General features: G+C 43.0%; 2 protein-coding genes across 4 annotated transcripts in view; one reads left to right on the top strand and one right to left on the bottom strand.

Moving 5' to 3' along the window:
• Positions 1–2,188: 2,188 nt before the first annotated feature.
• Positions 2,189–16,608, bottom strand: LOC143302212 (putative methyltransferase DDB_G0268948). Of its 3 annotated transcripts, none has more exons than XM_076616780.1 (5): positions 16,462–16,608; positions 14,295–14,800; positions 7,612–7,709; positions 6,952–7,083; positions 2,189–3,161 (listed from the first exon to the last, which is right to left on the bottom strand). In XM_076616780.1, the coding sequence occupies exons 2-5, from the start codon at positions 14,769–14,771 to the stop codon at positions 3,152–3,154; spliced, it is 717 nt and encodes a 238-aa protein (XP_076472895.1). In that variant the 5' UTR covers positions 14,772–14,800; positions 16,462–16,608; the 3' UTR covers positions 2,189–3,151. The 3 variants fall into 3 exon arrangements, with proteins under 3 accessions (XP_076472895.1, XP_076472893.1, XP_076472894.1); XM_076616778.1 differs by having other exon boundaries at positions 2,189–4,253; XM_076616779.1 differs by having other exon boundaries at positions 2,189–4,394.
• Positions 16,609–20,098: 3,490 nt separating this feature from the next.
• LOC143274652 (putative methyltransferase DDB_G0268948) overlaps positions 20,099–22,426 on the top strand; it is a 5,136-nt gene continuing 2,808 nt past the window's right edge. Inside the window, exons 1-2 of the mRNA XM_076578524.1 lie at positions 20,099–20,605; positions 21,877–21,974. Coding sequence (XP_076434639.1) covers positions 20,099–20,605; positions 21,877–21,974 — 605 coding nt within the window. The remainder of the gene's footprint in view (positions 20,606–21,876; positions 21,975–22,426) is intronic.

The following is a 22,426-nucleotide window of genomic DNA, read 5'->3' on the forward strand; positions in this document are numbered from 1 at the left end:
AAAAACGGTCATACACGTAAAATCCCACTCGTGTGCATACGAGTGAACATGGGAGTTGCAGCCCACGAACGCAGAAGAAGGAAGTCCCCGAGTGTTCTATAGTTGATACAGCGCTGATCCGTTTCAGTACATGTGTACAGTTTGCGTTTGGTATTACATTGTCTGTCCTTGTTTCTCGTCACTGTCATAGAGAATCACTTATGTTTTAACTGTCAGGCATTTGAAGGTGGGTTTTGGTTGGTATTTTTTGGTGTTGTTTGAGGGGGCAGGGGAGGGGTACTGTTGATTGTGTTTTCTTTTTGTTTGGTTGTTTAGTTTCTATATTTTGCTCACATTGTTTGTATCCAGGGCACTGTAAAGTGCTAGTAAACATTCATAATGTGTGTGTATTTTCTCTCTGCACCTCTCTCTCTCATGTGAATAATATTTTGACTTTTTTTTTTTTTTAATTAAAGAAAAACCAAACAGGGGGGTTCACCTCCCTTTTTTTGTGGGGGTGGGGTCGGGTGGTAAAGGGGGGATGATCAGAGTGTAAACCATCCACACATATATGACCCCATATAGGAATGAAATTTTTCATATTCTATCATCAAAGTTCAGATTGGAATGGTGTGTGCTTGTCTGTGAAGGATTAAGTGTGTTTGGGAGGGAGGGAGGTGAAGGGGAAGGGGTGGGGTCCCTAAAGGTTGTCACAGGTGAGGAAGTTATTTTGTTGTTTCCCTGAAATGTGAATCTGTCTCCCTTTTAGATGTGTGTGTCGCTATGTTACAAGTTGTTGGGGTTTTATGCCTTCTCTGATAGTGGGCATGTTCCACAGTCTTTTTTTCTTTTTTTTGTCTTTTTTTTTTCTTTTGTGTGTGTGTGTGTGTAAATTTTACTTTGTCAGACAAAAGCGTTGAAAGGGATATTGTTTGGCTGGAAAGTCTTTATGTGTGTTTGCATACATACCCGTTCGTGTATGTGTGCCTAGATGTGTGTTGGGGGGTGGGCGGGGGGGGCGTTCTCGTGCATGTGCATGCGTATTTGTTTGCGTATGTGTGTGCGCTCCCTCATCACCCTCCCCTCCAACCACCCAGCACTTACGCTCTCTCTCTCTCTCTCTCTCTCTCTCTCTCTCTCTCTCCATAAAAACACAGGTATCATTGTATTGTGTGTTATAATGTTAAACAGGCTCACCTATGGAAGAAAAAGCATCATAAACGACCCAGTAACCGAGACATTTTGTTCATGTATGAATAGGGCTCACATTTTGTACATTAAAAAGCAAAGAGATGTACTTCCAGGTGAAGTGTAAAGCAGACAACAGATATAAAGACACCACTGTGAAAAGAATGTGTTAATAGCTGTGTGAAGGTGTATACAATATAATCACATAATATGTCTGATTATGTTCTAGAGCTCCTGTCCTGCCCCGAGTGATAATAAAGAAGAAACGTGCTGTCATTTTGATTATTTAAAAAAAAAGAAATCTGGTTATTTATTTTACATGCATGTATTATTATTATTGTGTTGTGTTGAATGGTTCCCCCCCTTGTGTGTGCTCCCTGTTAAAAAAAAAAAAAAATTAAACTGATAGAAAACTGGTCTTGTGATGTTTCATTGTGTTTGTGTGTGTGAGAGAGAGAGAGAGAGAGAGAGAGATTATGTGAATGCATATGTACAAGTGAGTGACTATTTTGAGTGAATTTATGTATGAGTAAGAGTGTATACATATATGCATTTGTTCATGCCGCCATGTGCAATCTGGTTTTTTGTTGTTGTTTTTCCTAAAATTGTAGCAAAAATTGTGAAGATTTAAAGTAAAGTAAAGCAAGAAGATAAGATAAGAATAACTTTATTATCTCCAACTGGAGAAATTTGGTCAGGTGCATTATCACAACATAGACAAGTAAACAAGATGGGGACCATAACTGTAAAAGTCAACAACAGCTTTTATGAATATTACGAAGATACAAATGTAAAAAAAATAACACATACACCGTTTCATACATACATCCACACACTGCAGGTAATAACTAGTATTCTTAATGTAAAAAACAGAAAGAATTAAGAAACATTATTTGAATATAATTATAAACATAGCCTACTATACTGCACATTGATTATAATAGACAGATAAGATAAGAATAAAGATAAATTGCGGAAAACTGCAACCAGATAATCAGCACACACCCGCACCCCCCACCCCCCCCCCCCCCCATGCGGATTACTTGATTAAACAAGAGTAATAAACATATGTTCTCAAATAAAAGCATTTCACATATTCGCTTTTAAAAACATTGCAATTAATTATAACATCGTAATTATTAAACAGAAATATATTTAGAATATGGACGTTAGCATTAGACATATTCCATTGTACATTCATCCTGCATATTGCACATTATTCCTCCTACATATTGCACATTCATTATAACCAATTGTCACGTTTTTAAGCTCAGTAAACACACACACACACACACACACACAGAGTTCTCAAGAATTTTAAAGGTGGATTGAACGTGGAATAAGTCTTCAGAGCTCTGGATTTCAACTTAAAAGTTCTGTAGCGTCGTCCTGACGGCAATAGCTCATAATACTTTAAAATATGGGTGTTGTCAGTTGCTATCTGCCTGCTTTTTTTAACCACTCGACTTTCATACAGCTCTTGCATACTAGCTCGTTTCACTCCCACAATTTTACTGCATACACTCATGACATCGTTCAAAACACGCTTACTCCTCACTCCCAAACTTCCATACCAGCACATAAATGAAACTGTGAGCACGGACTCAATACAACATCGATAATAACTTTGAAGAATATTTGAATTTATACCAACATTTCTAAGCTTCTGTAAACAAAAAATTCTAGATTGACATTTCTTATGAATGGAATCAACAAAACACAAGCAAAGAAACACACAGATGCAGACAGAAACAGGGATAGAAAAGCAAGATTAAGATGACACAATATGATTGTGAACTGTAACCAAACAGCTGAGGATAAACCCAGCCACTGATGAGTGTGTCATAGTACATGGAAGAGACACAGATGACGTGAACAAATTTATTTACCTGGACTAAAAGAAATGACCACGAATGTTGATGCAGTTGCAGAAATTGAAACAAGGCTCTCCAAGGGCAGACAGCTAGCTAGGGTTCTGTGTCACTCAGGAATATCTGCATGGAAGACAAGCACCATCAGCACCAAAACCAAGATCCACCTGTTAGGAGAGTACCTCCCGATTGTGTTACATGAAAATAGCGCTACGTGTAGTTATCACTACAAGGTCGAATCAGAATCATGTTGCTCATGGCCCCACTGACCACTGAAAACCTCACATTAAGAGTTCAGGAGGAGGAAGAGGAATTTTGTTTAATGTCCCCTCACACGTATTGGTGATTGAAGACATTTTGGTAAAGTATTTATGAATACATTTGAGTATTATCGGTTAGAAGGGGTGGGAGATGTGAATGAATGGAGGGTTGGGGGGAAACTGGGTAAATGAGGGTGAAATTTGAAAGATATTTTTGTCTCTTGGCTCGAGTACATGCAACATCACATATACTGAGCAGAAAATCACATTTAGAGCATGAACTGTCCATGTTCAGAACATCCATTTAACACGCAGTGCAATTAAGAAATATCACATGTCACTGACACTGTAACACATTACCATTCACCTCCCACTATACACATTCACACCTAATTACAGTGTCCTGGACACGTGCACATACGTCAGTATACACTAGCAACAAAAGCACACAACCATACTACACCATCATAAAACCACTCATAGAAAACATCATTATGATTCAATAAAATACCACATACGACAAAAATTGAACACATGAGCATTGCAATCGCCCAAATGTCGGTCTTGCTGCTTATTTCTTCTCCCCAAACTTTCTTGAGAGCTTGAACTGGGCATCATGATAAGGCAGCATGATAATTATTGATCGCACACTTTTTTGTTGTTTTCTCGCATTTAACTTGCATTTGCAATGATGAATCAGCTGTTGCCTGCTATCACCATGTTGATGATCTGTGTGTGTGTGTTTGTGTGTGTGTGTGTGTGTGTGTGCAAATTCTTACGAAACAAACAAAAATTGAGTGTTTTCTTCCTTTTTGCACATGTTACCAGACCAGGAAATTTATGAGGAAGGGGGGTAATTCAGGCCAGTGGTTTACGTCCCATCAGCATGCAAACAGGCCATCTGACCCTCATTTTCCGTTCCTCTCCTTTCTCATCCTGGTAGATCGCCTCCATTCTTCACACAGACAACATGACATGGTGTAGACAGTCTGTAGAGAGAGTATATTACGGTGTAGACAGTCTGTAGACATATGACTGGGTGTCGGCAAATAACATGACAGGGTGTAGACAGAAAACATGTCGAGGTGTAGATAGTCTGTAGACAGAGAACATGAGAGGGTGTAGACAGTCTGTACACAGAGAACATGACAGGGTGTAGACAGTCTGTACACAGAGAACATGACAGGGTGTAGACAGTCTGTACACAGAGAACATGACAGGGTGTAGACAGTCTGTAGACAGAGAACATGACAGGGTGTAGACAGTCTGTACACGGAGAACATGACAATATGTGACAGTCTGTACACGGAGAACATGACAGGGTGTAGACAGTCTGTAGACAGAGAACATGACAGGGTGTAGACAGTCTGTACACAGAGAACATGACATGGTGTAGACAGTCTGTACACAGAGAACATGACAGGGTGTAGACAGTCTGTACACGGAGAACATGACAGGGTGTCAGTAGACAATCTGTAGACAGAGAACATGACAGTCTGTAGACAGAGAACATGACAGGGTGAAGACAGTCTGTAAACAGAACATGACAGGGTGAAGACAGTCTGTAGACAGAGAACATGACAGTCTGTAGACAGAGAACATGACAGGTTGTAGACAGTCTGTGGACAGAACATGACAGGGTGTAGACAGTCTGTACACGGAGAACATGACAGGGTGTCAGTAGATAATCTGTAGACAGAGAACATGACAGTCTGTAGACAGAGAACATGACAGGATGAAGACTGTCTGTAGACAGAACATGACAGGGTGAAGACACTCTGTGGACAAAGAACAGGGTGTCAGTAGACAATATGTAGACAGAGAACATGACAAGATTCAGGCAGTCTGTAGACAGAGAACAAAACAGGGTGTAGACAGTCTGTAGACAGAGTACATGACAGGACATAGACAAAGAGCATGTACAAAGACAACATGACAGGGTGTAGACAAATCTGTAGACAGTGAACATGACAGGGTGCAGGCAGTCTGTAGACGGAGACAACTGAGAGAAAACGTGGGAGGGGAACCGCCACACTTTCTCGCAATCCTGCGTCTCTCAAAGTGAGAGAAATCGTGGGATTGCGAGAAATTGTGGGCTTCCATTCAACCTCTCCCCAAATCGGTGTTGTTTGGAACTTTGTCCTGCCAGGTGATGCTCAGGATGCGTTGGAGGCAGCGCATGTCGATGGCACTGACCTTGTTTCTGTCGGGCGTGCAGGGTGCAGTACTCACTGCCGCACAGGACGGTGACACGGGCCCTGTAGACTTGGATCTTGGTATGCTCTGTAAGCTTCCTGTTTGTCAAAACTCTCCTTGCAAGTCGAGACATGGTGGCAGCTGCTTTGACGATACACTTATTCAGCTAGGTGTTAAGAGTGAGGTACACAAAGTTATGGGTAACATCCATGGTCAGAGATACCCCATGTCGGGTTGAGAGCCCATGCCATGTTCCATGACCTGTGTTTTTGTCAGACCGATGATCAGTCCGAAGTCTCGGCAAGCCTCTCTGAAGCAGTTCATGAGCTGCTGAAGGACTTCAGATGAATAGGCAGTAACTGTTGTGTAGTCTGCAAAGAGGAGGCTCCGTGGGCACTTCAGCTGAACGTTGGACTTCGCTCTTAGTCTGAAAAGGTTGAATAGCTTTCTGTCAATCCTTGTCCGGAGATAGAGCCTTTTGTAGCAAATCCGAAGGTGTGTTTGGCAAAACGGCAAAGGAGGCCCCAAATAGGTTGGGTGCAAGGACGCAGCCCTGTTTCACTTCACTTTGGTTGCCGAAGGTGTCTGGTGTTAAAGCGGTGAAGACCACAGTGCCCTTCATATCTTCATGGAAAGATTTTAATGATGCTGAGAAGTCTGGATGGTCATCCGATTTCAAGAAGGATCTTGAAGGGGCAGTTCCTGCTGACCACATCAAAGGCCTTCATGATATCTATGAAGGCTATGAACAGTGGCTGCCTTTCTTCCCTGCATTTTTCTTGCACCTGTCTGAGGGAGAAGACCATGTTGATGGTGGACCTGTTGGTTCGGAAACCACACTGCGATTCCAGATTCAGTCTGCAAGTACTCAGAGCATCTTCAGTGTTTCTCGAGCAAAAAGCTTACTGACGATACTGAGGAGGGAGATGCAACGGTAGTTGTTCAAGTCGAACAAGTCGAACCTGTCACAACTGTTTGTCGGTTTTTTTGTTGTTTCTGTTGTTGTTGTTTTTACACTGTGACGATGTTGACGATCTTCGTGTCTTGTGACATTTCTCCTTCTCTCTAGCAGGGGCAGAGATTCACGCAACTCGGCGATGAGAGTCCTTTTGTAGCACTTCAAGACCTCAGCTAGGGTGTCATCTTTCCCAGCTGCTTTGCTTTGCTAATGTAGGCTAAACTTTAGCCGTCGGTTTTCACATTTCATGCAAAGTTTCTCTGATTTCTGCGATTACGTTTTGTTCCAAATTTTCATAAATGCTCATTTGCCCGTTGTAAAATTGAGACAGTAAGCTTGGAGACAGATGATATTCATTCGTCAAGAAGGAAAAAAATCAAAACAACAGACAAAATGCGTTAGTGCAAGCGCCAGCATTTCCAACACACACACACACACACACACACACATACACACACACACACACACTCACACAGAAAGCAAACCATTCAGCACTTACCTCTGTTTGAGGTCCGCTAAAGCACAGCTGGTAGGGTTGTGAGAAATGTAGTTTTGATACGCTGACAACGAGGACATGTACCCAACCAGTTCTTCCACACTCCAACATTTCTCCATTGTCAGCCTCTCATATCTGTAATAAACTAATGCATAAATAGATGCATAACTATTTATTAGTGGAACAATACATTTTAATGACCACACCAAGCAACCATACAGGGCCGTACCAAGGCTGAAAATGTAAATAATGATCCTGTAGAATGTGAAGAGAAAAAACGAAACACCAGAGAAAGAAAAAAAAAAGGCCCTAGCATATAGCCTACCCTTGACGTTGACAAGTCCATCAATTTTTCAGCAGATGACTTTTTTTTTTTCAATGACATGAACATAAGCATAAAACATAAGAAGAAAAAATGTCATTCGTATAACAATGCCACAATGAAAATCGGCGCCTGCATGTATAACTTGGTTCTGAGTTTGATTCCCATGATTCCAGCATGAAAACTCATATTCTCGCTCATCGGCATGATGTAATAATCATCTCTCTCTCTCTCTCTCTCTCTCTCTCTGTCCTGGGATACCTATCCTCATCTGAGGTGCATAGGCCAAACTAACAATGAAAGTTTCAACACGGGAGAAAGAGCTCTTTCACACTACGAACCTCCGCCATCCAGCAAAAGGAAGAGAAATATTCCGGTAATACTCCAACTCGTGGCTCTTCCCCTTTGCCCAGTACGGACCCAGCAGATTATGGCGGAACTGGGGGGAAAAAAAAAAAAAAGGGTGAAAACTTGCTTTACACGTGACTCAGGAATGAAATACCGAAACTAAATACAAACAGTGAAAGAATAACTTCATCACAGTTATGACTTTTTTTTTTTCTTTTTTTTTCAAACCATCCTTTGAGCAGTTTTGGTACCAGAATAGCTTGGCAAATGCGTAAGTGGATCTCGGAAGCGAAACAGACAGCGCTGCAACCACTGGGTGTCTCACCACCTTTCCATGCAAGGAGAAACGGCCGGAAAGAGACCTGGAAGCACTGGTGGAAATCTGTATGCTTCAGGAAATTGGATGGAGGCTGCTCAAAATGCGTATCGCAACGAAACCTGGATATATCATTAAGATCTGGACACAGTGCAGCAGTCTGCATTTTGTTATTCCAAAATGAATTAGAGCCCCGTGTGATGAATTAAAGCCATCCCGAAAGCACTGCTAAAACATGACGACATTTGTTTTCACCAGTCCAGGACATATGACACTCCTGATCCCCCTAGCAATGCTCACTTCTTCTCTGCCTGCCTCTTTCATTTATCTCCTGACAGAGACTGTTGCAGCATTTTCTTGGTCCTGCTAAATGCCTGTCTTGATGACAAAGTAAGTTTACGATTGACATCCAAAGTACAATAATCAGCCATACATCCTTAGCCATTTATACAGATCTGTGCACGAGAAAAATCATGACAAAACCTACAGCAGGTTCAGCAGATTTATTGGAAAAGGACTGAAATATGCATGCAAAATAAACACAATATACTGCATATACAAATGCACACAATCGCGAACGCTTGAACCAAAGGCATTTCAAATTCTCTCAGTAAGGATGCAAGGGCTACGCCTGACAGGCAGCATAGTCCTAGCTCTCATTTCTTTCGTCAGTTGTGTTGGAATGTGATTGTGCGTTGACGTAAAAGTTGTGTATGTATTTTATGATGGAGTGGAGTATACACTGGTGCTTGTTTTGTGCGATTCTGCCACCGGAACTTCAAGTTATTTGGACATGTTTTCTGTGTAACCTGGCAAGTATTCTTGCTTGTCAGAGCACGCCATTTCTTCACCATCCCCTTTCGCACGCGCAGCCCGCTCCGCGTGTTCCTGAAGCTGACCTCTACCACAGGCCCTTGCTTAATGCTCATTCTCCCCGTGTGTCTTACACACGGGACCAACTCCTGTCCGTGCCTCCTGCAGCACTTGACCCTTCTGTCATCGACGCCATCAGAGGTGTGGGTATAGGTTGCCACCTCCCCCGTGTTCGCACTCATCGTGCAGGACGTCGCAAGCAGAGGAAGATAGCTGTTGTGTGTGGTACTGGACGTGTAACTTCCACTGACCATCCTGTTAATGCATCAACTTTAGTAACCATATTCGTGTACCTCTGTCCTGGAGGAAGGTGGCAGAATGGTTAAGACGCTCAGCTGCCAATACAGAGAGTCCGTGAGGGTGTGGGTTCGAATCCCGCTCTCGCCCTTTCTCCTAAGTTTGACTGGAAAATCAAACTGAGCGTCTAGTCTTTCGGATGAGACGATAAACCGAGGTCCCGTGTGCAGCACGCACTTGGCGCACTGAAAAAGAACCCATGGCAACGAGAGTGTTGTCCTCTGGCGAAATTACGTAAAATGAAATCCACTTTCATAGGTACACAAATATGTAAGCATGCACTCAAGGCCTGACTAAGCGCGTTGGGTTATGCTGCTGGTCAGGCATCTGCTCAACAGATGTGGTGTAGCGTGTATGGATTTGTCCGAACGCAGTGACGCCTCCTTGAGAAAGTGAAACTGAAACTGAAACTGTCCTGCTTTCCCTCCCACCGCTCAACTCAAATTTCTCTAGGTCTGTTCAACGCCCAGTCAGTTGGTCCTCGCCTCAAACGCTCAGCGATCAACGAACATCTGCTCTCAATCAGCCTCGACATCCTGTGTATCACAGAAACTTGGCTTCGCAGTACTGGGGATGAAGCTAAGTGTCGAGATCTTGCTCCCCCTGGCTACACTACCACCTCCTTCCCTCGTGTTACAACAACTTGCGGGGGAGGAATCGCCTTCGTTGTGTCAGACAGGCTGCTCCCACACACAACGTACACATCTGCCTTTCCCTTCAACCATGCCTCATTCGAACTGGCCCAGCTTTCACTGTCGCTGCCACATTCCCACCTCAATGTGTTCTGCCTCTACCGTCCGCCACCAAACAAGAAAAATAAACTTTCTGATACGATGTTCATAGAACAGTTTCCGGACTTCCTAGAATACGCTAATAGTTTACCAGGCTCCCTACTTATTGTTGGTGACTTTAATTTTCATTTTGATTCACCCACACAGTTTTATACCTCTAAATTACTTGAAACTGTCAGTTTGTTCGATCTTAACCAGTCTGTAACCGAGCCTACACACAATCGTGGTCACATCGTCGATTGGGTGTTGTACAGAAATGAGGACTGCCTCCTGAAGTCTACCACCGTCGATCACACCCTGTCCTCCGACCATCACAGTGTGACGTGTCATCTGAACCTCACCAAACCTCCCACGCCCTGTGTGTATAGGGAGGTGCGCACACTGACCTCAATCGACTTAGACTTATTTAAAGCTGACCTGCTGACTAATATCCCTTTTGAGCCGACTGCTGACCAGCTATCCACTGTCCTACGCGCTGCACTCGACAGGCACGCCCCGTCGACTCGGCGCCTGATCTCCAATCGTCCCCCGTCGCCTTGGTACAACACCGTGGGACCAGAGCTGTTGGAGGCCAAGCGGGAGAGAAGGAGAGCTGAGAGGCACTGGCGTGCAACTAGTTTGACCATCAGTAGGGACATTTTTCAGACAGCCAGGAATAATGTAACAAACATTGTTGACAGGGCAAAGTCAAAGTTCTACTCTTCTAAAATACTTGCATGCACCACAGCCAAACAGCTTTTCAACGCTACGAACAATCTACTAGGTAAAATGAAAAACACTCCTCTCCCTACAACATTTTCGGTGCAGGAACTCCCTCAAAAGTTTTCTGACTTCTTCACCGGCAAAATATCATGCATTCGTGAGAATCTTGACTCTGTTGTGTCTCCTTCTTCACCCGTTCAAGAACGCGTGTACAGTGGTCCTGTTTTACATTGTTTCCAACCGGTTACTGAAGATTTTGTGAAGAAAGTGTGTCTGAGCGCTTGTCCGAAATCCTGTGAGCTTGACCCTGTCCCGTCTTCTTTGTTGGTTGAATGTATTGATGTTCTACTGCCACATATTACTCATGTCATCAATTCTTCCTTACTGTCTGGTTGTTTCCCTGAAAGCTTCAAATCTGCTGTTGTACGTCCACTCATCAAGAAACCATCTTTGGATCATAATTGTTTGAAAAATTATCGACCTGTCTCTAATCTGTCATTTTTATCAAAACTGCTAGAAAAGATCATATTGTCTCAGCTCTTAGCTCATCTGGAACAGAATGGTTTACTTAATTCCCACCAGTCAGCTTATAGACGTGGTCATAGTTGCGAAACAGCCCTTCTTAGAATAGTGAATGATTTGCTTTCGGGATTTGATGAGGATAAGATATCTGTTCTCGCTCTCTTAGATTTGTCAGCAGCTTTTGACACTATCGACCACTCTATCCTCTTGAACAGACTTAAAACTTCCTTTGGTATTCGTGACACTGCACTAGCATGGATCACGTCTTACCTGTCAGATCGTACACAGAAAGTGTGTGTAAATGGTACATACTCTAGAGTATCTGCCTTGAAATATGGTGTCCCACAAGGGTCCGTCCTAGGTCCTGTTCTTTTCGTGCTGTATGCGGCTCCTGTGTCGGATGTCATCAGTCATCATGCGATGTCGCATGAGAGCTTTGCTGATGACACACAACTTTATCAGTCGGCTTCCATAGCTGAATTTGATGCACTGGTGACTCAAACACAGGAGTGCATTGCTGGCCTAAAGGACTGTATGACTCTCAACAAGCTGCAATTAAATGATGATAAGACTGAATTTATGATAACCTGTCCAAAGAAGTTTCGTCAACATCCTTCCTTTCCTGACTCTGTTCTGATCAATAGCACACCTGTTTCACTTTCTCCCTCTGTTCGCAGTCTTGGTGTAATCCTGGACCAGTCTCTTTCCTTCCAACAGCACATTTCGAATATCTGTAAAGTTGCCTATTTGGAACTGCGTAGAATCAGCTCTATCCGCCACTATCTCTCAACCGATGCAACCAAGACACTTGTATGCTCTCTGGTTCTCTCAAGATTGGATTACTGCAACTCTCTTTTGGCCGGCCTTCCCAAATACCTGTTAGACAGACTCCAAAGAATTCAGAATAACGCTGCCAGACTCATTTGCAGAGCTTCTAAATTTGACCATGTTTCTCCTCTCCTTCAGTCTCTCCACTGGTTGCCTGTTTCTGATCGAATAGACTATAAGCTATCCACTCTGACCTTTTCTGCAGTCAACGGATCTGGCCCCAAATATCTTTCTGAACTCATCCATATCTATACCCCGTCTCGCCAGCTCCGTTCTTCCTCTGATACTCGACTTCTCAGGATACCTCACGTCAGAAGTAAGACCAATGGACACAGATCGTTTTCTTTTCAATCGCCAAAGACGTGGAACAAGCTCCCTGATAACCTCCGTCATTCTGATTCCCTCGCATCTTTTAAATCTCGTCTCAAAACTCACCTTTTCCCTCAGCAATAAGTTCAATTGTGGCAGGTCCACAACTACATGCATGTATATGAATGTGTATTGTGTGTGCGTGTGTCTATGTTTGTGCCTGCCTATGTGTGCGTATGTGTTAGGGTGGCTGTTAGATACACATGTATGTTAAAATGTATGTATGCAGTGTGTGTGTGTGTGTGTGTGTGTGTGTGTGCGTGCGTGCGTGCGCGTGCGCGCGCGTGTGTGTGTGGTCACATTTTGGTGTGTGTATGTAACATAGATATAATGTTTTATGTTATCAAAAGCGTTTTTGTAAAGCACCTAGAGCAGATTTCTGGATAGTGTGCTATATAAGTATCCATTATTATTATTATTATTATCGTTTGCACTCATACGTATTTGAGGACCAGACTTCCGGTTCCTGAGCGTTTAAGATGTCAAGATTTTGTGTGTGTAGATTTAGTATCTATACTTTTGTTTCTTTAGCCGAAAACAGTTTGAAGAATGTATGTAATCATTGTGGTGCAGACTGTACTGTTGTCTGAGAATTTGTGCTGGTGTTTTTATTGATTTATATGTTGTTGTTGTCTTTGTTGTTTGTTGTTGTTTTTCATTTTCTAACGAAGCTGTTTCTTAACCATAATGTCAAAGGCATGTCACACCTGCACAGTTCACAGAAAGCCGTCTACAGGAATCGCATCTCAGTCTTTCTTCGATGATTCAGAATTATGAGCTGATGTCAAAGAGATGAATCTTCACTCCTTGAACAGCAAACTAAGCAAGTAAAGGAAAAACCAGGAAATTCAAAAGGTAAGAAAAAGAACAACAGTGACGTCAACGCACAACGCAGGTTGTGACGATATTGCCTATCGTGGCGTCACGAAACTTTTGATAAATCTTTTGACCTCTCACGTCCAGACAATGTCAAACAAAGTATATTCAAGAAGCCTTTGTTAATATTGCAAATACAGTCGGTGCTGAACAAGTGATTTGCTAAACTTCATCGAGAATATTTTGATTAACATCGGTTATGTCTGTGTTTGGTTTTCACAAACATTCCATGAAGAAAATTATTTTGCTAAAACATCACGCAAAGTGAAAGTCTAACAGAGATATGTACATTCAGTCATGGCGAAAAACGCTTGAAGACAGCACCAAACATTCGTTCTATAGGAGCATCAAACTTAACTTTTGTCAAGAGCAATACATCTCACAACTTCCAGATACATACACATAATCTTTAATAAAGTTTCGTTGCATGCATTAATCATAAACTGCAGATCGAAATAGGAAAAAAAAAGAAGAAAAAAAAAGGCGAAAACAGAGAGAACATGATTTCCAAGGAGTGTAATATGGGGACTGTTGAGGATGAATTTCGTTTTGTTGTACTACGTTAACACCACGTAATATCAATTGCATTTGTCAATGGTCGGTTTATACAATTTATTTCGTGCTGGAAGAAAAACACAATTTAAATAGATTAAGTAGATTCTTAAGACTTGAAAAAGGGTGTTTAACTTACAGGTACATCTGGAACATACTTATCACTGTGATGAAGTTTGATTTCCTTTGTTGCAATTTTTATTTTATTTTATTAATGTGTGTGTGCGTGTGCGCGCATACACATGCGCGCGGATGTGTGTGTGTGTGTGTATGTGACGGTGTGTGTGTGTATGTGTGTGTGTGTGTGTGTGTGTGTGTGTGTTGTTTTGCTTGTTTCAGCACTTGTTTCAACATTGTTGGACTGAAGTTGTGATTCAATGAGTATGCTCAAAAGGTACAAACCTTGTGTCATAACCATTTTCACACACAGCCCTTCCAAAGGTAATGGTATGAATCTGTGAAACTGAAATACTCATCGCTGTAAACATAAATTATGGGAGGTACATGTCAGCAGATCAACACAGTAGTCAGCTGATGACAAACATCTTACCCACACAGAGATGTCCTGGGCCATGGGTTCATCAAAGCAGGTTAATCCATAGGCATAAGCAATCAGGGCCCCACCAGGCCTGAGCACTCGCTCCACCTCAGGGTAAAACCGCTCGAGGTCTATCCAGTGCAGGGCCGTGGCCACAATCACAAGGTCAACACTCCCACTGTCCAGAAACGACAAGTCCTCTGCCGGACCCACCCGGAATGATAGGTTGGGGACATGGGTTGGTGCTTTGGAGATCTGTTCATCGCTCACATCCAACCCTATGACCTTTTGGAAATGGTCAGTCAGAGGTATGGTGCTTTGACCTGACCCGCAGCCAACGTCAATGGCCAAAGAGAATTGAGCTGAAGCGTTTTCCTTGCAGAAGTTAATGATAGCCTCGTAAACGTCTGATCCATACGTCGGTCGGTACTTGATGTAAGCATCCGCAATGGCTGGGGACTTGAACAGCTCAGATAGTTTGTCAGTCATGACTGGTGTTTACAGGCTTCCGGCTACAGCTGGAAAATGGCCAAGCTTTTGAAAACACTGGTTATGAAACTGAACAGCTTCTCATTTTTACAGGTGTGAATGACACAGTGAAAGCTGTCATCCAACATAATCATTCTGCTGCACTTGGTTAGTTTGCCGGGATTGGACTCTCTCCTGTTTTGCATATGATGAGTGGGGTGGGGGGCTGTGGGGGGGTTGGGGGGGGGCTGGGGGGGCGGGGGGAAATCAGTGTCACAGATGTAAAGCACGAGAAAGTGTGACCGAAGGGAAAAAGAGGTATTTGTATTTGTATTTCTTTTTATCACAACAGATTTCTCTGTGTGAAATTCGGGCTGCTCTCCCCAGGGAGAGCGTGTCGCTACACTACAGCGCCACCTTTTTTCTTTTTTTTTTTTCCTGCGTGCAGTTTTATTTGTTTTTCCTATCGAAGTGGATTTTCCTACAGAATTTTGCCAGGAACAACCCTTTTGTTGCCGTGGGTTCTTTTACGTGCGCTAAGTGCATGCTGCACTCGGGACCTCTAATTATCGTCTCATCCGAATAACTAGCGTCCAGACCACCACTCAAGGCCTAGTGGAGGGGGAGAAAATATCGGTGGCTGAGCCGTGATTCGAACCAGCACGCTCAGATTCTCTCGCTTCCTAGGCGGACGCGTTACCTCTAGGCCATCACTCCACAAGTGGTGTCAGTTAGTTGACTCTGGTGAGGGGAGGCAGGTGGAAGGGAGAGAAGTGGGAGCCAGACTGACGCTTTATAATGAAGCCTATATTCAGTTCTTTCCCTTACCATACCCTTCATGTCTACTCTGCATGACGAAATACGTAAATTACCCCCACCCCCCACTCCCACGTCACGTCCTATAGGGAATTCCAATTGAAATCACTCACGCCAAGATGCGAATAAACATTTGCAAGCAACATTCTAACTCGAGCTATGAAATGCGTGACCATGAGACAGGTTTATTCAACTGGAGATAACTCGTAAACCCGTTCACCCGTCTGTCTGTCTGTCTGTCTGTCTCTCTCTCCTTTTTCTCTATTCCTCTCTCCCCGGTTTCTCTCTCTCCCTTGCCAGAAGGATAGTAGGTATATTGTCCATGGCAATAAAACAGTTTCGGTGCTAGTGTCTCTCTCTCTCTTTCTCTCTCTCTCTCTCTCTCTGTGTCTCTCTCTGTGTGTCTGCCTGTCTCTCTCTCTCTCTCGGCTCCATTACACACACACACACACACACACACACACACACACACACGCGCATGCACGCACGCACGCACGCACTGTCTTTTTCTATCTTTCACACACACACACACACACACACACACACACACACACACACACACACACACACACACACACACAGGGGGGGGGGAGTCTTTTTCTCTCTTTATCTCTCCCTATTCTTCCTCTTGCTTTCTCACATGTATTCAGTCTACTACCCATGCATACCTTCCACAAAGGCAGATCGTTCTCCTTTGATCTAAAGCGCAGATGGGGTATTTTTTAGTTTATCCATACATCAAATGAGACACTGCACTTTTCCGCCTATTTGGAAATTGATTACCCTTTTATTAGTTTTAAGTCTTTTGTTGTGTTTGTATCTCAAAAGGTGATATGGCAGACATGGTTGACCAAGACTAATCGACGCTAATATGACGAAATTCCAGCGGACTCACCTTGTTATCCTCGTCACCAGTGTTGTGTCTGTATGTGAAAATGAAACATGCGAATGAATGTGTGAATGCTTTCACTCAGTCACCACAATAATAGATACTCGAATGGACACAAAGTAGGCACCTTGTCGCCACGTTGTGGAGCCTCTCTTAGTCTCGTACAAAACATCCTTTTACCAAAACCAAATATTGAAAGACGAAGGGAGAGCAATGCTTATAAATATTATTGTCATGGACATGACATCTTTGGGTATTGAATCAGCAATCATTGTTGTTTCTTCAAAACTAAGAAATAAATACATGTTGTTCGTGAACAAGAAGCAACATTCTCATTACTTCAGACTGCTTGCTTGTATGATCAGTCAATGGTAACACAAATTTCATTAGATGAATTGGTTTAACGCGTCGGGCACAGTGGAGTGGTAAAACTTCCGCCCAGGACGTGGAAGAAACTGAGCCAATGGGATCGAGTCCCACTGTGTCAGTCTTCAAAAGTGACTGAGAACGTTGATGTTTTTGACTTTTTGCATTCATTATCAGTTGTTTCGCTTGTCAGTTTAACGACTTCTCTTTTACGGAGTCCTTTAAGTAATTTCCTGTAATTGTATTTAGATTTTTTTTTTTTTCCAATTTTACTACCTCCCTCATTTGCCCAGTTTCCCCCAACCCTCCATTCATTTACATCTCCCACCCCTTCTAACCGATAATACTCAAATGTATTCATAAATACTTTAACAAAATGTCTTCAATCACCGATATGTGTCACGGAACATTAAACCGTGGCAAAATTCCTCCTCCTTTTGAAAAATTCACTTTGACTATGATAGGAAAACAAATGCACTTGCACTGGCAGGCAGAAAAAAATGAATCAAAGACGACACTGCATTGTAGTGATAGGCTTTTCCTGGAGAGCAGCCCGAATTTTGCACAGACAAAGATATCAGTTGTGACAAAGAGTACTTTACTGCACTACACTACACTACACCAGCTTCACTACACTACAACGCAACACAACACAATACACTAAAGCGATTTCATGCACATGTAACACACTGAAAAACAGGCAGACAGACTGAAAAAGGAAGAAATGACAGGGAGAATGAGGGGTCTATGCGTATCTACCTTGTACAGGGCAAGCACACGAGACAGGGTAGTTCAACATGGCTGACACTTTCCACGCGGTGAAAGACCGTGAGCTCCGTTTAGATACCATACAGGTCAGTGAGACTCGGACAGCTGACTACCTCACTCAAACTTTCATTCTGAGATGATGCCCTTTGGTTGGGTCTTTCTTCTTCTCCTCCTCTTCCATCTACTTCCCTCCTCCTCCTTCTTCTTCTCCTCCTCTTCCTTTTGTTGACTCACTTGTATAAACAAAGTGAGTCTATGTTATAACCCGGTGTTCGGTTGTCTGTGTGTGTGTGTCTGTGTGTGTGTGTGTGTGTGTGTGTCCGCTGTAAACTTTAACATTGACATTTTCTCTGCAAATACTTTGTCAGTTGACACCAAATTAGGCATAAAAATAGGAAAAAATTCAGTTCTTTACAGTCATCTTGTTTAAAACAATATTGCACCTCTGGGATGGGCACACACAAAAAAATGAAGCCTAATTATATGCAAACTGCATTTACTGTTATATTTATATTTTTTGTATTCTCTAAACTTGGCACTTTGATCTGATATTCGACCCAACAACAAGAGCAGTCATTATTATCATTTTTTGTTCAAACAGGAACTTCTTTTGCTAAGCATGGAAGTTTTATTTATTTTGCAAACGTTTTGGTGCAGATAGTAAAAAAAGGAAAATTACTCTGTAATTAATGCTAGGGGACTTAATTCGCTTTAAACTGATCTTTCTCATCTTAAACATTCCATTTTGAAATTATACACAATACATAAAAAGCTTGGATTTTTTTTTTTTTTTTTTTTCTGTGTATCACAAGTGAGTCTTGAAGGCCTTGTCTTTCTTGTTTTTTATTTGTTACTTCAGTCTTCTTCTCCCTTGAGTCGGTCGTGTTTCAAAGCACGGGTCTCCGCAAATGTTTGTCCTGTTGTCAGTCCGTGTTTTTGTTTGGGGGAAGGGGGTGGGGGGGGGGATTGTTTGTTTGTTCGTTTTTTTTCTGTTTTTCTTCTGTCTTCTCCTTTTCGTATTCAGTCATCTAGGTTCAGGTTGGGATGGCATGTTCTTCAGTGGGGGTGTTCCTCAAAGGTGGTCACAGGTGTGGAAGTTGCTTCCCTGAAATTTGATTCCGTCACATTCGTAGATGTGTGTGTGTCCCTATGCTACTAGTTATTCAAGTTATCATGCCATTTTTCGTTTCCTTTTTTTTTTCTTCTTCTTTTGCCATTAGACTTTCTCGGATAGTTGACATGTTTCCGAATTGTCCCTTCCACTTGTAAAATTTACTTTGAAACAAAGCTAGAAAAGGAGATCATTTGTATGACTGGACAGTCTTAATATCTGTTTGCGTGTGTGTGTGTGTGTGTGTGTGTGTGTGTGTGTGTGTGTGTGTGTGTGTCTATGTATGTATGTATATATATATATATGTGTGTGTGTGTGTGTGTGTGTGTGTGTGTGTGTGTGTGTGTGTGTGTGTGTGTGTGCAGATAATTTTATTTCTATTGAGAAGAAGATGAACAGCTAAAAGAAGATCGCAGATGACCGACAGAGAGCCAATGAGAGACAGACAGACAGAGACGAAGAGAGATAAAGAGACAGACAGACAGAGACGGAGAGAGATAAAGACAGAGAGAGAGAGAGCGGTGAGTGAGGTAGGTATTAGAACGCGGTGAATCTTTCGAGGGCATTGCCCTACCCACTATTACCCCCCACCCCCACCCCCCAGTCCCCCACGCCCCCACGTGTGTGTGTGTGTGCGCGCGCGTGTGCGTGTGTGTGTGTGTCAGTGTGTGTGTGTGTTAGAATTATTAGATGTGCAATATTACGTCAGTTTGAAATGATATACCCTCTTGTCCCGAGGGCTGAATAGCTGTATGGACAATGAAAATGTCAAGTGTCAAGTGTCCCCTTCACCTCCCCTTCCCTCGCCAGCACCAAGCCACTGCCATCAGCTGTTCTCTCCCTCCACCCTTCCACCACAGGTCCACACACCAGGCTATACATCTGTGACTCTCCCTGCCATCACACCTCCTCACATACGCTCATCGTAAAACACAAGTCACACTTGCTGTGGCTGTGATCCAGGTAAGAGTCCATTCCCGGCAAATTAATCTAGCACGACAGACCAGTTGTGTTTGACACATTCAACTGTTTCGTCCCGATCTTTATAGTATGCATATTTAATTTCGTCCGATCAGAGGGCGCCAGCTCCGTCAGAATTATATGGACTATGAATGTGTCAAGTGCCAAGTGTCCCCTCCACCTTTCCTTCCCTATCCAGCACCAGCAACAGGCTATACATCTGTGACTCGGTCTCCCCACCCCACCCCGCCTCTCACAAACGCTCATCGTAAAACACAGCTCACAAACTCTGTGGCTGTGATTCATGTAAGTGTCTTATCCAAACAAAGTAATCTAGCAAGACACAGTAATTATGTTTGATAGATTTAATTGCTTCGTCCCGACCTATATAGTTAACAAACTGGTCTGCTTTTCAGCTAGACGGGATCAGAAGCTTAGATGTCTTCCATCCCTATCGATGTCACAGTCATGTCTGACACACCGTCCCAGCTATTCCAGTCGTCAGTCATCGCAGATGCTTACATCAAGTACCGACCGACGTATGGATCAGACGTGTACGATGCTATCATTAACTTCTGCAAGGAAAACGCTTCAGCTCAATTCTCTTTGGCCATCGACGTTGGCTGCGGGTCAGGTCAAAGCACCATACCTCTGACTGACCATTTCCAAAAGGTCATAGGGTTGGATGTGAGCGATGAACAGATCTCCAAAGCACCAACCCATGTCCCCAACCTATCATTCCGGGTGGGTCCAGCAGAGGACTTGTCGTTTCTGGACAGTGGGAGTGTTGACGTGGTGACTGTGGCCACGGCCCTGCACTGGATAGACCTCGAGCGGTTTTACCCTGAGGTGGAGCGAGTGCTCAGGCCTGGTGGGGCCCTGATTGCTTACGCCTATGGATTAGCCTGCCCTGATGAACCCATGGCCAAGGACTTTATTGTCTGGGTAATGTTTTTGCCATCACACCTTATTACCATTTTGATCTGCTGCTAGGTTTAAGTTTTCAGCCATGAGTGTGTCACAATATCGTAGCGTTACAGTTAATGACATTCTTGGGGTGGGGCGGGGGGAGGGGGGTGGGAGGGGGTGATGGGGGTAGTGGTTTGTTTTGTTTTTGACTTGAGTGCGTACGAGTCCGAGTACAAACGATGTGAAATTTTGAAATGCCTGTGATTCAAGTGTTCGTGAGTGTGAACTTTCGTATGAATGTAGTTAAGTTTCCAAGTGTGTTTCAGTCCTTTCCCATAGAATCTGCATACATATAGATGTGTCGCTGACTATTGGGCCTTGTGTATCAGTCGTAAAAGTGTCATGTCGTCATTTGGCAGTGCCAAGAAAATGCTACAACAGTTTCGGGGTTCAACTACTTCTCTTTGTCAGGAAAAACTGGAAAAGGCAGGCACCGCAGAAGTGAGCATTGCTGAGGAAGTTCAAGAGTAACATGTCATTATCTGGTGAAATCAAAAAGGCTGTCATGTTTCAGCAGCACTTTTAGGATGCCTTGAAAATTTTCATATGGAGTTTTTATTCATCTGGTATCAGCCAGAGGGTAGACTGCTGCATTGTGTCCAGATCGTAATGAAAAATCCAAGTTTCGTTACCATTCATACTCATTTTGAGCAGCCTCAATCAAAATTCTGAAGCATGGATTTCCACAATTGCTTCCTGACCATTTCCGGTTATTTCTCCTTGGAAAAGTGACGACGGAGACACCCATATTGGGAGCGACTCTTTCAGACTGGTAGATTCTTCTGGCATACACACAAAAAGTTGCCAATGAGATGCCCATTGTCTGCTGCAATCCTGAACAGAATCTGTAGGTTGTCTTTTATCTTCAACCGTTGTCTTGCCCAGATTATATTCAAAGCGATTAGTACGGCCATTGCTAAGCGGGCTCCACAACAGCTGCTATTTACCAGACCAGTTTGAAATGTGCTGAATCTCATGAAAACTGTTTGCTGAGTTACATGGCAACGGTCAATGCGCTTGCCATTCAAAAGTCACATCACATTATTACATGAAAATCCTGATGTCTGAGCCCCATTTTGATTTCCAAGGTCCACCAGCTTATATCCACTGATACCAAAATGCTAGAAACAGCGGTGTCATCGCTGTGATGAAATTACTCTTTCAAAAAATGTATTTTGTTTAGGCATGACTTCATTCCTTGATCGCATCCGAGTCACAGTTAGAGCAAGTGTTCCCCTTTTTTTCAGTTCTGCAACGATCTGCTGGGCCCGTACTGGTCAGAACGGATGAAACTCGTGTTTGAGAATTACCGGAATATTTCTCTCCCTTCTGCTGAATGGCGCAGGTTCGTACGTCTGGATGAGCTCCCTTTTACTATATTTAAACTTGCATTGCTTGCTTGGCCTACTTCATGGTTTAATGTCGACGCGCACTACAGATATGGGCGATGAGGATATATATAGCTGTCTCAGGACAGTCACACACACACACACACACACACACACACACGGTGAGAGAGACTGACACTGACACTGACACTGACAATGACAAGGTGGACAATATTGATTAACACGCAGCAATAATGACAACAAAAAAAGAAAACAAAGATAAGACAAGAGAGGCAAGGCCTTCAAGACTCACTTGTGATACACTTTTTTTTAAAAATCCAAGCTTTTTATGTATTGAGTATAATTTCAAAATGTAATGTTTAAGATGAGAAAGATCAGTTTAAAGCACATTAAGTCCCCTAGCATTAATTACAGAGTAATTTCCCTTTTTTACTATCTGCACCAAAAC

Source organism: Babylonia areolata, chromosome 29 (assembly GCF_041734735.1).
Source record: "Babylonia areolata isolate BAREFJ2019XMU chromosome 29, ASM4173473v1, whole genome shotgun sequence".
NCBI lineage: Eukaryota > Metazoa > Mollusca > Gastropoda > Neogastropoda > Buccinidae > Babylonia > Babylonia areolata.

Coding starts and splice junctions, on each gene's coding strand:
- LOC143302212 (XM_076616778.1), bottom strand. CDS start 14,771: ATGACTGACAAACTATCTGAGCTGTTCAAGTCCCCAGCCATTGCGGAT. Junction 7,710..14,294: donor CCCAGGACATCTCTGTGTGG/GTAAGATGTTTG, acceptor TTTTCCCCCCAG/TTCCGCCATAATCTGCTGGG. Junction 4,254..6,951: donor TTAGCGGACCTCAAACAGAG/GTAAGTGCTGAA, acceptor GTCTGTGTGAAG/AATGGAGGCGATCTACCAGG.